This window comes from Pseudopodoces humilis, chromosome 4, assembly GCF_049639895.1.
Source record: "Pseudopodoces humilis isolate 2021_Gansu_Grassland_sample_001 chromosome 4, ASM4963989v1, whole genome shotgun sequence".
Taxonomy (NCBI): Eukaryota; Metazoa; Chordata; class Aves; order Passeriformes; family Paridae; genus Pseudopodoces; species Pseudopodoces humilis.
In genome coordinates, this window is record NC_142203.1 from 30553429 (window position 1) to 30568504 (window position 15076).

Sequence of the window (15076 nt, forward strand, 5' to 3'; positions counted from 1 at the left end):
CTGTAAGCCTGGCATCTGTTACAGACTAATAAGCAGAAAAAATAAAATTATGTCACTGTAAAAACACACAGTTGATCCACATATTTTACAATGCATTTGAAGGAAGTCCCCTCAACTCAAAAAAATGCTGTATTAGAACAAAAGGTGCAGGGAACACAGCAAGAATGATAAAATAATACAACAGTTCTTGCCTGAGGATTGAGTGAGTTGCCTGTATTCTTCATCATGAGGATGACAGCATTTATGGAAAATACAGTGCATTGCCAAACAATGCATGAAAATAAAATGTGTATTTATTCAAGTGCTGTAAGCAGACCTGTGCCATTCTATAAATCAAACCAACAATCCCTCCCAGTTTTGTTTTCAATTACCTGTAAAGAAAAACCCACCTCTGGCAAGTAAATAAGAGTTTGTTCCTCTGACATACAACAGCCATATATCAAAGGGCTGCATCCTGCACACTGTACCTCTGAGTGTCTCTGCTGGGTTCTTCAACTTCTGAACACAGATGTCATATTTTGAAATATTACCCACAGCTTTGCACAGGACAAATTCACAAGGAGGAGAGAATTTCTTGTGCTGTTTGTGCGGGGTACATCTAACCATCATAGTAAATAAATCTAACCCACAGCAAAAACACTGCACAATGATTGAACAAGGGTGTGAGAAAAAATGCAGCAGTTGCCATTTCTGTCAAAGACCATGAATGAGATGTATAGGACAAAAAGGGCTTTATCACACTCATTTCTTACGTAGGGTTTTAACTCTTCTGCAGTTGTTCATGGACTCCCTGGAATTCTGTCTCCATGTATTTGACAAACTTGAGAAAATCAAAGACTACCTGTGGGAATCAGTGCAAAGCAAAAAAAATGCAGCTCATGTATTTAATTGTTATTTGTCTCTGCTACAGGATTTTTTTTACATTCTTTTGGAAAAAAAGACTACTAAATTATATTATGCACATCTTTTAGATAACATTCATAATCACCTCTCTTTCCTTAGTAATTCAGCTGTTATACTGCCATTTCTAATCTGACAAAAAACAAAGTGCAAAAATTAAGTCACATGCACCCAGAGCAACTCAGTCACTGATGTATTTACAATCATCACAGGGTGACTCTAGAAAACCCATTGTGATGTATTGCTCCAGACACTGCACCTGTAGCCTCCTTTTACTGAGGTATAGCATATTACAATTCTCACAGGTTCAAGCTGCAAACACACTTTGAGCAGACACTGCAAAATGTCAGGCTTGCACTTGTGTCAATTTCTATTCTTCAAGGTTCAGGTAAGGAGGAGCACTTACCCTCCTGCACCCACCTGTCTTGTTGCTTTAGAGGTTTAGAAAAGTTGATGTGCAGTTCTGTCAAGTCAGTGTAGCCTCAGAACCAAATAGCAGCTCTTTTCGTATTCAATACTGAGTCCATCAAACAATAGTTTGTATTAACTCAGGTCTTGCACTTTTGCAAGTTCATTGCCTTTCAGAAATCTCACCCTCCTACAAGAAATTGAAACTTGACAAAACCAGACAGCTGCAGACACAGGAGAAATAGAATTCAGTTAGCTTTGAGTTGCACCATTAAAACCTAAAATGTGTTTTCAGCACATTCGTAACACCTGTATTTAAGCTGCCTTACCAAACACCAAGGTGAATACTCATAATACTTGAAATTAATATACATGAAATGTCTACAATTAATTGCTCAAATCACCTTTGTTTAATTCTTGCAAAAGAATATTTTGAAATCCACCATCCACCAAAACCAAATGTAAATGTGTAAAATATATTTTCATGGCTTCTTTTTGAACAAGTAATGAAACCAAGATGAATCATCACATTATCATAAAAAACAGTTTTATCACTTTCACATTTACAAATATATACATTATTATAGTAACAGCTGGGAAAAGCCATAGTTCTTTAGACAAGAACAAAAAACAGATACAGATAATTCACGTATATACTAACAGTAATAAAATCATTGAAACATTTAAGTTTGCATCTATGCCACTGTTTATCCCTCTGGAATCTTCTTCAGAGATGCCTCAGTTAAAGTGATGGCTGAATAAAACAACTGGATTTATTCAAGAATGACAAAGACAAATCAATTTTTAAAAATATATGAGATCATACAGATACAGGAGCAGGGTGCTCATGAATACAGCCAGGACAGCAGTGCAGTGAATCATGAACAAACAGATCGCATTCCACACAAAATGCATTCTGACACACTTTGCATATGTACACCTGTGTGGGAAAGATAGAAAGACAAGCCAAATTAGCAAAAATTATCATCATCATCACACTACAGTAAGACAACAGTTATGTCATAAAGAGAATGTAAACAGACTATACTGCTAGCATCAAAGAAACTCAATTGAATTAAAGCTTCTGATAGCAAGTATATCCACAGGCATGAGCTCAGGTCACTGTAAATGCTTCCAGTGGCTGAGAGTGGAAGCTTTCTTATGCAGCTCCCCAGGAAATCCCTTCCCACACCTCTGTGGAGGAGCCCCAATCCTCTCACAGGCATCCTCCCTGGAGATCAGCCCCCTAATGTAAGACAAAACCGCCTAGTCACCATGACTAAGCTATGGACCCCTTCCTGCTTTAGGACCTCATGTTATCCCCCTGTTAACTAATGATCATCTTACCCTGGTCTCAGACTGTGAGTCCCCTTCTAGATTCTCCCCTTCCATAGAAAAACCCCAGCTTTTGCCCAGTTCAGGGGTTAGACCATCACTGGCCCCCTTCGCTGAAGCCTGCACTGAAGCCTTTCTGTGGAATGCCATATGATCTTCCCATTTCTTGTCTGCGTCGGCTGGAGTAACCCCTGAACGGAGCCAGCTAGGCTGAACAGAGCTGATCATAGAGCAGAAATCACTTCTAAAAGAGCTGGTCACCTTAAGCCTTTTTTCCATGCTCCTAAGGGTTACCCGTGGCTGGAGACTGCCTGGAAACCCGACTCTGGCTCTCCCCTAGGACGCCTGTCTGGGCTTGTTGCCGGCAGAAACTGGGGTCGGACAGGCCCCCAGGACCCAGCCGCATCACATCTCCACAGACTTTGCAGTCTAGAAAGTGTGACTGTTTAACACAGAACTCTAGTTAACCTTGACATTAACTTTCACAAGTATTTTTATGGTCTTTAGAACGTAAAGTTACAGGACCATCTCTATTTCTCACACCTCTCAATACAAATTACAGTGCCATTCGACATACTTACATTTTGATCTTTTATTTCTCCCTGGCAGCCTTGACAATACCTAAAAGCAAATTTGTATATTTTAATTGAAAAGAAGAGTCAAGACTGTGTAAATAAGTGTTTTTAAATAGATCTCATCCACAGTAACAATTTCTGGCAATTATTTCAGCTATTCAACTGAACTCACAGATCATGGAAACGACAAGTATTTCTTAATGACAGAGGTGCCCCACACCACCCAAACACTCAGGATCTCCAGCAGCAAAGAAGCTGTTGCCAGCTATTCTTACTTGTGTTACAAAAATGTTACAGTACACTCATTATCACAAATAAGCCTTGCATACCGTTCCCCCTTGTATTCTTCCAGTGGAACTTCCTGAAAGGCATCTAAAGGAAACAAGTGATGGTAAGACCGAGCCAGATGAGGTGCAGACACTAATGTAAGACCTGCAAATAAAGAGACACCAAAATTGTTACAAGGGAGGTTTTACTGAAAAGCTTTTCTGTATCAAATAAAGTAAAAAGTCTCATTCTCAGTGGATAATAGCTTCTAAGAATTTTAAAAAGTAAAATTACTTGTTCCATTAGCCAAACCAGTAATCCAGTCCAGTTTTAAATCCAAAGAACAAGAAAATTGCTCAAATTTCTACTGAAAAGGTTTAACTTAGCCTTTAGAAATACATTTACAACACACAGTGGTGAAGTTAGGAAGCTCCTTTTGGCAATGATGGTTCTGCTGTATCACACCACCAGTTAAAATTATGCCCTATTACAAAGTTCTACTACAGCCTGCTATACTACTGCCAAAACCATGCCATAGCCCCGTATTAGCTAACACAGGTCTGCTGGTTTTAAAAGAGTTAATTTCTGCCACACTAACTATCATGTGTCTGTGTTTGGATATATGCTGGAAACAGAGTTGATAAGGCAGGAATGTTTTCTTTACTGCTGAGCAGTGCTTACACACAATCAAGGCCCTTTCTGTTTCTTACTCCCCCAGTGAGTAGGCTCAGGGGTGCACAAGGCATTGGGAAGGGATACAGTCAGGATGCAGTCAAGAGAACAAGAGAGTTACACCAAGCCACACAACGTGTCTCAGTTTATAAAGCTGGGCGAAGGTGGAAAGGGGAGAATGTTCAGGGTGGTGGCATTTACTTTCTCAAGCAACTGTTACCCATGATGGAGTCCTGCTTTCCTGGAGAGTCTGCTGAGGGGAAGTGGTGAATAAATTACTTGCATTGCTTGGCTCGCATACACAGCTTTTGCTGTAACTACTCAATTGCCTTTAATGCCACCCGTGAGTTTTCCCACTTTTACTCTTCTGATTCTCTCCCCCATCTCACCAGTGGGGAGTGTGTGGGTGTCTGGGGCTGAGTCACCAGCTGGGATTATACCATGAGAACAAGTTAGCTGGGGCATGGGCTGGCACAAATGTCTCCATCACTCAGTCACATGTAATGTAAATGTCCAAACTCTTCTGCTGTTCACTGCAGCTGCCGAGAATCCACTGCAGAGACACAGGATTTCTCCAGTTACACTATTCCCCTGCTGGAACAAAACTTATGCTGGTGGGAAAAACTTGAAATTAAACTGGGATAAAGTGATCCAAAACTATAATTATTTCATCCTCTTGCCAAATACATGCATCCTGGTAATACCTATGGTGTTGTAGTCATATGCCTGTAGGAGCTAGGAGAACAGCACCTCCTCACAATAGTAACATTATAAACCAGGCTAATCCTCCCTCCCACCCTAAGAGCAATGGAGGGAGGCATCATTGGTTGAACAGTCCATTACCATTTGCAAGACCAAACGACTTCTGTTTACAACTCTACAGTCTGTCATGTGTCAGTATGCAGCCTGCCCTTGGGTTCAACTTGGAATCTTTCATCCACACACTCCTGGAGGTAAGAATACTTCTCTCCTTCTACTCCAAAGCACTCTTTCATGCCCTTGCACTGAGGACTCTGAAATATGGGTGTGCTTAGTTAAATAAGGATTCTTAAGAAGTTACCATTCCCATGTGCATCACCCCTCTTCCACACTTAGCCCTGGTATATTCCTTACACCAAGGAATATGATACAGCTTTACTGTTATAGGTCTAATCCTGAGAGACTCTTGTACAAAGGTGACATGCCAGGTCACAGAAATGCAGGACTCCTTAAGCAGAGCTGACTTTTAATTACAAAGCATAGCTGAATTTTTCTACCCCTTAAATCTCTTGCCATGAATAGCTGCTCATTTCACCTGCTCACCTTTTCTTGCTACTTACCACAGATTTTGCATTCCACAGGAAGCTCACAGTATTTGGCTCTGCACTGAGGACAAAAATATCCACCCAGTGTAAGACCTGGGTCACTGTTATTTTCCAACTGCCTACAGTAGAAAGAAACAATTCAGTACTTAAGAAATAATACCACACTACTACATAATTACAAATAATGTTTTCACATCAAATAATTTTAAGTTTCACTAGACTGCATATAATGGCTTGTCTAAGTGTCAGAAAACAACTGATACGGTGACACATCAGTGACCACATTTTCCCAGAGGAACCAAAGACCAAATATTTCCATATAAAGGAGCCAATCTTTAAAAATAAAGATATGAACAATAACTGCATGCTTGTTTCTTTTTAGACACAAAAATATTCTATATTACATATAAGATTCACATCATACTTATTCTTTCAAATAGCACAAGCTGTTAAACATCATTTCATTCTGAAATTCAGACTCCCCTATCACCCTGGAAAACAGTGACTCTTTTCATTGAGAAGTGCACTGGTACAGTCATCAAATAAGGCCTCTATTTTAAACTTCCCTTTAAAGTCACGCTAAGAAATACATAAGAAGTACTTATTCAGATAATACCCTTTGGTCCTCATAATTATCTTTCATAATTAAAGTAATAATTAAATCAAGAACTGCAAGTAATTACTTAAATACCTAGTAGCACCTGTGTGTCCCAATCACTGTGTAACAGAACTAAGCACCATTTACTACCTTAAAAAACAAGTGCAAATTTTAAAACACATATTTAACAGCAGTAACTATGGCCACACACTGGAGCTACCAATGGAAATAAAATGTCTACTGAAAAGTCACAAGACATGGCTTACTCTTTTTTTCATATTATTCTGCAACACTTTTCACTGTCGAGCAGATTTTCTGACAAATTAATACTGAATTCTTAACAGCTCATTGAATTCAAATCAATGCTACTTACGCCATGCTAAAGGAGGGCTTTGCATCTTGATCAGATAGAGAAGCAATAGTATGCTGAGGAAAACCTGAAAAAGAAAAACATCCCATAGTAACAATTTTAAACATGTGTCAGTTTCTTTCTTCAATGAAGATCAAATATTATTCTAGACATTCAAGTCTATCTCTTTCCCATTTGTTATTACAGGAGAACTGATACTCTCTTGCTAGGTATCAAATTCTTCCCAAAGGTCTCTAGCTACATCCACACCTCCCTGACTTTACTTCCCCCTAACTGAAAAAATGTCTTTGTCATAGACTTGGTGTTAACTGAAGTGCACTGGAACCCCATTTTTGAAGAACAGTTAAAAAGAAAAATAAGTGAAATGGTAGGAAAGCAGAATGAGCAGCATACAAATGCTCACAATGCAATTGTTTCTAATTAAGGGGGAAATATTTTTATATGCACCCATCCAGCCCATATTCACCTTCCAAGTCCAGTGTATGACAGATGAGACTACAGGACTTTTTGGAGACTGATACCATTCTTTCTATCATTTATTTTTTAAAGTTTTTACAGTTCATGTTACAGTTCATGACAGGTGGTTTTTCCAATGCCTGCTCAGGCTCTACCTACAAGAAGTAAACCTTTTCATTATCTATACCTAGACATAAAAATGCATACATTCTTATCTATGTAAAGGGTGGATGATAGTAAGAACTCTTGATCTACTGATGATCTACTTTGTAGAATTAGAGTTCCTATTCTGGCTTAACTCCAAGCTTAAATTTATTGAGAAACACAACAGGAAAAGAAAAGATACCTAATCTACTTGTTGAAAGAACACTCCAGAAGCTGCTAATAAACACCTACTACCTACACCTCTCAAGTCAATTAATAGCTGTAACAGTTGCCCTCTGCAGGAAAAGAAAGTAGAGGGAGAAATAAAATAGTTTTTCATCCTTCATTTCTAAGTATTAGATTTATAACAACTACTGTGCCCTCAATATCATTCCACTTTCTTGTTCCCAAATTCTATTCTGTAATTTGTCTTACTTACTAAGCTTTATTTAAAACCTGACAACTTTGCAGGAATAACATCAAGAAAATTGATGCTTATCTAGCAAACTAAAAGTTAAAAAAAAAAAAATTGCACAATATCTTTATTGTGCTTCTTACTATTTGTATAACCTTAACACAGGAGAGGCAAATAAAGAAAAAGATTAAGCAAATCTTGCGCTACAAGTTTGACAAAACCATATCCTACCCATTCGAATAAGGGAGCACTCAGAAGTTGAACTGGCAGGTGGAGGACTAACATGGTGCATCAGCAGTTCCTTATAATGACCTTCATCTAAAATAACGTGGTAAGTTCCTGTCACAAACAAAGAAATGCCTTACTGTCAGGTTATGAGCAAAAAAGAATAAAAACATATATTCCACATGAGAGAAAACAACTTAGGTAGAAAACACAATCTATCCAAGCCTGTTCCTAAAAAGCAGCCCTGTTAGGTAGGCTACAGGAAATGTTTTAAAACTGGTAATAACAGAATGTTAAATTAGATATGAAGGCACAGAACTTTTTCTCCAACATTACACTGCAGCAATGATACTGTACGAGTAACCACTGTAGCAATGGATATTAACATGTTAAACTGATGAAGTTCCACTTCACACAGCTTTATATTTGGAACACAAGGTTTGAAAAATACATGTATTTCTTCTCTCTAGAGCTGCAGCTACCAGCTGATAATGATTTCACTTAGATTTGGGCAACTCTTTAATTTTCTGCCAGCACAATGGAAAATATTTACCCTTAAAAATATCAAAATGCAGTAATAAATATATAACAAATTCCTTAATTTTGATTTTAAACCTGTGTGAGTAATATAACTACTGAACTTCAGATACGTACCACCAGTTTCTCGGGCAAGTACTGTACAAACTCGAACTTCAGCACTTAAGCCGATGACGGACACTCTGATCTTTACTGCTTTTAAACACTTAAAATAGAGAAAAAAAAGCATACTCAAATTTATGTGCAGAACAAGAAATAGTAAAAAGGTTTCAAGTCTTAAATGAAAATTAGTTGGTGATGATGCTGCAACTGCCTGTTTTTTCTCCAGTAGCTTGGATGTGGTAGTCAATGCAGTAGTCAAACTTCAGTTCGGTACCTTAATTAGATCATAGATGTTGGCAGGATCACATGTTGTCAGACTGCTGAGGACTACCAAAACCTCTCGGCTTGTATGTCCTGGCATGTGCCTAAGGAAAGCACACAGTCAATTTACGTCTGCACACTAAACTATTTCTATGATAACATCCCCAACAACCTTAATGTATTGAAGTCAAAAGATGACATATGAAATCGTGTACATGCTGTGATAAGATAGTTTTCTGAGCACCAGATTTTCACTTTCTGAAAGACAAACTTTTGCAACATCTAAAATACAGTATTTAATTGTGTAGTTGTTACCTGATTATTTGCTGTAATGAATCCTTTGTACCTTAGCCATACTACTCACAGGTAGAATTCATCTTCAAACTAGCACACTGTAATGAGTCTTCCTGACTTCCTAAAAAACCCTAATCAGTTTTTAAGCATAAATCCATTACTTTTAATTACTTCTAGTTCTTAGCTGAAAACTCTCTCCCTCCTTTAGTAATTAAATAGCTTTTCATGACACTGATTATTAGCTTTGTTCAGTGTTTTAGCTGTAATTCCACATACTGGGATACACCTTAATACCTCACATAGCAAACAAGTGTTCTGAATCTATCCTATCTGAAAACTGATCTTTCTAAACAATGCCAAAACTCTCACAAGATTATTGTGACACAATGCTGTTTCTTTTCCTGTTCTCTTGCATTATTAACCCCTAAGTCTGTCCTCTCTCATACCTCAGACCTTCAGTAAAAAAGAATTGCAGTGTCTTTCATCACAATATCTACATATCATCATCAACCTGGTTTTCAAATTTCATTTCTATAAGAAACACACCCCTAAATACAAGCACTAGTGGTAGAAAATAAACTTCTGCAGTACTAGAATATTTAACTTAATGATTTGTATTGTAAGAGGAAATAAAGTCACCTTTTAAAGACTCACGTCAGCATGATGCAAGATGCTACTGAGAAAAATTACAATTACAAAGAAAGCAAAAAACCTCCATGTATATACTAACTTTAAAGTTTGCATGGCCAAATTTAGGGAATTATATAGAGAAGGCTCTCCACTGCAGTTCATATCCACTGCTTTCTTCAGAGCAGTTACATGCTTTTTTGAGTTTCCTGTAAGTGAAAAAAAAATGCAATCAATTTAACTGATACAACAAGTTGAAGAACAGAAATATTTAAACTGTAATGAAGTGTATGTAATGAAGTGTACTTGTAATGAAGTGTACTTCATTACATCAGAATATAGGAAACAGTAAGACAGACTTTTACTCTCTAGGCACTCAAATGCTAGAAAGTTTAGAAGCCAAAAAGAATAAAATCACTGCTGGGTATCATTAGCACTCAACATGAGTGTGATGTCTCTCACAAACAGGAAATTAATTTTGTTTCCTCTGTTATCCTCAAAGTATGGTTCAAAGATTGACTGATCCTGAATTTCCTCAATGAAACCTGCTGAAGCCAAAGAGACTGGTGTAACAGCAGGCAGGAACCAAACAAAGCTTGACTTAACATCTGATCAGATCTCACAAAAAACACAGATGTCGTAACATACAAAACTAACAAACAGGGTAGAAAAGTAGCCATAGGGGAAACAGAACATATCTGAGTTACACTCTGATCAAGACTTGATCACAAACAAGCACACAATGACAATCCTGGATCAAAGCACAGATTATGGCTTCAGACAACTTGCAATAATTTATCTTTTGAATTAAAGTTAATTATGATAATGTAACTTCATGTTCAGCAGTATATCAGGCAGAATTTACAATACCAATGAAAAGGATAAAAACATCTGCAATTTAAGAAAAGAATATTACTTCCCTACCTGAGAGTTCTGTCATTTTTTCCGCTCTTTTACTCTTGGTTACAATTAATCCAATCTGAAAAGGGGGAAAAAAAAGACAAAATTGTTCTTTGAAAGTTTTACAATGAGTTTATTTAGAATTTTACTATAATTTTTTTATGTCTTTATGGACCAGACTTATTTAACCATGCAAGTTTTACTTCAAGTGTAACAACAGCAGCATGACATGATGCATAATTTTACAAACACTCCTGTATTTTCATTACTACTGCCAAAAGGTACAAAAAGAAATCTAAAATTCTAAATGCCTGGCAGAAACAGGCAGAAACAAGAATATCTCTAGACTGATGAATAAAGGATGAGAAGGTACACATAAATTGAAAACAGTTTACTGGGTAGTATTACAGCCAAAACTATCTTTCAAAATAGCTTTCTGATATTTGTTTCTTGCATGGTTGTACATACCTGACTAATAGGATTCTGGTCAAAGTACTCCTCAACAAAATATTCCAGTAACTACAAAGGAAAGTTAAGACAGTTAAAAACTAATTATACTTTTATCAGACATGCACTATGTAGATACAAAACATCTAGTATAACTAAAAAGCAAAACAAAGTAGTTGGGTAACACAAAAAGGGGGAATGAGCCTTTCCTTTCCAGTCTTCTTTCACTCTAACCCTCCCCCTTCATCCCATGTAGCTAATGAAATGCAGATTTCAGAAACTACACCCCCCCTTATTTTATTCATGTCCTGTGTTGAAGTTCTAGATTCCCGCTGGTGCAAATGAAGATTTTCAATATATCAAAATGCACTAATCTTTACAAAACCAACAAAACCCAGGATTTCATGCTTTAGTATTGCCGAAGAAGGCCATACAGAACACGATGTACACAGTTCAAGTCCTCCACAATCTGAAACAGCAATCCAGTTCAACTCTCATCTAGCATCCTTTCAAATAAAAATTCATAAAAAAACCCAGCTGTAAGAAAAAAATATAAACCAATTCTAGATACATAAACGAAAACATGTCATCCCCTTACTATGGGCAACACTTAATTTCCAGTTTCCAAACGTGTCTTCCCATAACACGCCTTTATAAAGTGTTTTTACTGCACAGAAGTACATGTGCAAGGCAAAACAATGCCACACAGATTTTACTATTCAAAAAACAGGAAAGTGACAGACTAGCAACAGAAGCAAGGAGACAAATGCAGGGATGAGAGATGAGGCTGTGCACATACAGGAAACTGCAATTTTTGGAATGCAATAAGCAACCAGTTTACAGAGGAACAGTGGCTCAGTAAGAAAAAACTTGGAAGTGCAGGAATACCTTCAGAGTGCAAGTAAGTCTGTTCGGTTTTAAGTCTTGGTCCTCCATTGTTCTTGATCCATCAACAACCACGTAAAGGTGACGCATCTGCATTTCCACCATATGCAAAAATCACTCACAGATTACGTATTGAAATTAATTCATTATTCCATTTACTTAAAAAAGACATTACTTCCTCCCTCAAAGAGGGAAAATTCAGTAGATTGAGTGATGCAATTAATGTAAAATGCAAAGTAATGCATTCTTCAACTTTTCTCTTAAAACAAAAAGAAACCCTCTCTTGAAAATTGCACACTGTTCTTTTCCCCTCTCATGATAAGCTACAAAACATGCATAGTTTAAACATTCACATCTTCATCTGAAGAGTTCAGTGTTGTACAAAGCAATGTGTTTATTTACAGCACATTTCCATTATGTCCATTTTTCACATGAAGAGAAATGGACAGAGTGAGCACATGTGGTGTGACTTCTGCTGCCAAACACACCCTGGGTGTCAGACCTCCAACCCTGAATAGCTACGCTTTGCATCCACACTGCCAACGAACAAAGAATGATTAAAAAAAAATAACGAAAAACGGTGGAAACCATAAGGTTTGGTAAGAAGCACAGCTTTAGTATGAAGTTAGGCCAGCAGAAGTATATTTCAGATCCGGAATACCACCTCTAGCCAAGCAGTTTTGGACTAAGAACAGAAGAGGGTTAAGGTATTAACATACCATTCCAAGCCGGACTTGTCCATGGTGTTCATAGAGTCTAACAAAACACAGAAGGATTTAAATCAAATTCAAATGAGTGAATGGCTCCTAAAATAAAACTCTAAACAAGTCTAATACTGACTTCTGGCAAAAATGTAGAAGCACCAAACTGCAGACACTTATTCATGCTGAAAAACTCCACAGCTCAATCACAGATTTCACAACCCTCAGAAAAGAAATAAGAGCTATTTCTTACTATCAGGTTTAATGAAGTTGTAAAATTTTACCCAAATTTGACAAATCAAGTTCTAATGTAACTTCAAGTAATGCAAAATTTGGGATTTTTTCTAGCAATTTTTCTGAAATTTGAAACAGAAATCTGTAGCCATGATACCAGGAGCTAGATTCTGCTGTGATAGGACAAGGGACAATGTTTTAAACTAAAAGGTCGATTTAGATTAGGGATAAACATGTTTTTACCATGAGGGTGGTGAGGCACTGGAGCAGGCTGCCCTCAGAAGGTGTGGATGTCCCACCCCTGGGAGAGTTCAAGGCCAGATTGGATGGGGCTCTGACCAATTTGGTCCATTGAAAGGTGTCCCTGCTCATAGGAGGTCGCAGTGGGATGATCTTCAAGGTCTCTTCCAACCCAAACTATCTTGTGATTCTCTGATGTGTATATTAAAAAAAAAGATGGAAGATTTCTCTAGGCTGTGCAGATTGCAACTGCAGTGCTCTGCACTGTTTCATCAGATCAAGACCTGCAACTTGCATACACATGGGATACACAGCCTGTATGCATTCACCGTTCAAAGATAAAAATTAATTCTTCACCGTTTTTTCTGGCATGCACCTGCCCCTCTGAAGGAGAAACTACATAAAAACATCCTGCAGGCATGCCTTATACTTAATTAATTAAGGCTTAATGCCACATGACCCAGTTTCAGGATGATCAAGCCCTTATAACTGACCAAGTCAGTGCTATTAGCAGACTCGTGGCCACACCAAGTACCTTTTCCTCTTTGCTTTGAAGAGAATGTCCTCGATGGTTGCTTTCAACGACCCGGATTCGTCTTCCTTAAGAATTTCCCTACGCAAAACAGAGGCAAAAAAGTGGGCACAGGGGAGATTTTTTCCCCTCTTTCGCCAGAAAGGGGAGAAAGGTGAGGGGGAAAGAACATACCATGTTCTTTCGTAGCCTCCTTCCCAGCGCTTGGTCCGCTCGGGTTCATCATCCATCTCGGCGGGAGCTGAGGGCGGCTGGGGGGCACTGAGGGGGTTGTGGGGTGACCAGGGGAGAAGCGGGGCGTTCAGGGAGTATCAGGGGAGCTCAGGAGAGACGAGAGCGCTCAGGGGTGACAAGGGGGACTGCGGGAAGAAGACGGGAGTGGAAGGGGTCTGAGAGAAGCCGAGGGACACTGAGGGGGGTGAGAAGGGCCACGGGGGGCTAAGAGGAGCCGAGGAAGGTTGAGTAGAACCGCAGGACACGGAGAGGAGTTCCGGCCCGCGCCCGCCGCCAGGCCCTGCCGTCCCGGACACGTTGGCGCCCGCCCTCTTCCGCCTCGGTGCGCCGCCAAACCGTCCCGGCCGCCGCCCGGGCCGCGGAGCGAGCGTTCCGGAAAGGTTCCGTTGTGTTTTCCTCAACATCAGCAAAATCCTCCAAGCGCGGTCATGGAGAGGACGGGCCCCTCACGGAGGGAAGGGAGGGAAGCCGCCCCACGGAGACATCGCTCGGGGCCCGCGGTGACGTGGCCGTGAGGAGCCCCGCTCGCTCGTGCCTCCGGACACACCCGCCAGGCCATGGCACTGCCTGGGTCTCGGTGGCACTTCTGTAATTAACCGAAGCTATTTCAGTAATTAATATATAAACGCAATACCTGGAAAAATCACTGTATTTAAACATGATTATGCTCATACGCCGGTTAATGAAGGCGCCCATCTATCCAGCAAAAGCAAGAAGTTTCAGGTGTTTTGATGTTAAGTAATCAAGTTTTCTGTCTACCTAAAATAATTCTGAGTATTCATGTCACCAAGAGTTTCCATTCATTAGCACCACAGTGAGGATGCTGATTGCTCTGCCGAGCGATTAAAACTCTACCGGATACAGTGGAGGTATGCCAAGATTGGGCTTCACCTCTTGAATTACAGGAAAATTACTGAACATCCGTTTCTATGGAGTCTTACTCTGCATCCAAGTAAGACAATGATTGAGGAAGAAAACATGTAAACAGTAGTAACAATTCGTGAAACAGGAGTGGGGCAAAACTAACCACTTCAGTACCCTTCAGCTTACTGCATTTATCAGGAGCAATGCTGGAAATGGAAAGAGAGAAAAAATTAATTTAGTTTTCAGTTAAACCATACCTGGGAAAAAAAAACAATTTTTTTTTTGAAGGAAAGCAATCTGAAGACCGGAAAAGAGGAATTCTTTGAAAAGTCAGGATTTGCTTTTTGGAACTGAAATAGCTGTAGTTTGAACAACTCCCATTAGAACATGCACCATCTTTTCTTTAGAAGGAAAACACTGAAATGAAGTGTCTTATAAGCTAGCAGTTTGAATAAAAGAACCGAGAAATGAGACTTCTTTCAGAACAGGAGTATTTTTTATTCTCAAGACCAAGAATTTCAATGCTGGACAGGAGCACAGGATATACAG

The 15076-nt window shown here is 39.0% G+C and overlaps 1 protein-coding gene across 1 annotated transcript; it reads right to left on the reverse strand.

Annotated features, from left to right (window-relative positions):
• Positions 1-275: 275 nt before the first annotated feature.
• GTF2H2 (general transcription factor IIH subunit 2) lies at positions 276-14056 on the reverse strand. Its single transcript, XM_014258732.2, has 15 exons — positions 13604-14056; positions 13433-13510; positions 12442-12478; positions 11726-11812; positions 10859-10909; positions 10415-10469; positions 9594-9699; positions 8583-8673; positions 8324-8411; positions 7676-7783; positions 6433-6496; positions 5477-5580; positions 3548-3650; positions 3225-3264; positions 276-2248 (listed from the first exon to the last, which is right to left on the reverse strand). Exons 1-15 carry the CDS (start codon positions 13657-13659, stop codon positions 2129-2131), a joined length of 1188 nt encoding a protein of 395 aa, XP_014114207.1. The 5' UTR covers positions 13660-14056; the 3' UTR covers positions 276-2128.
• Between the last annotated feature and the right edge of the window lie 1020 nt (positions 14057-15076).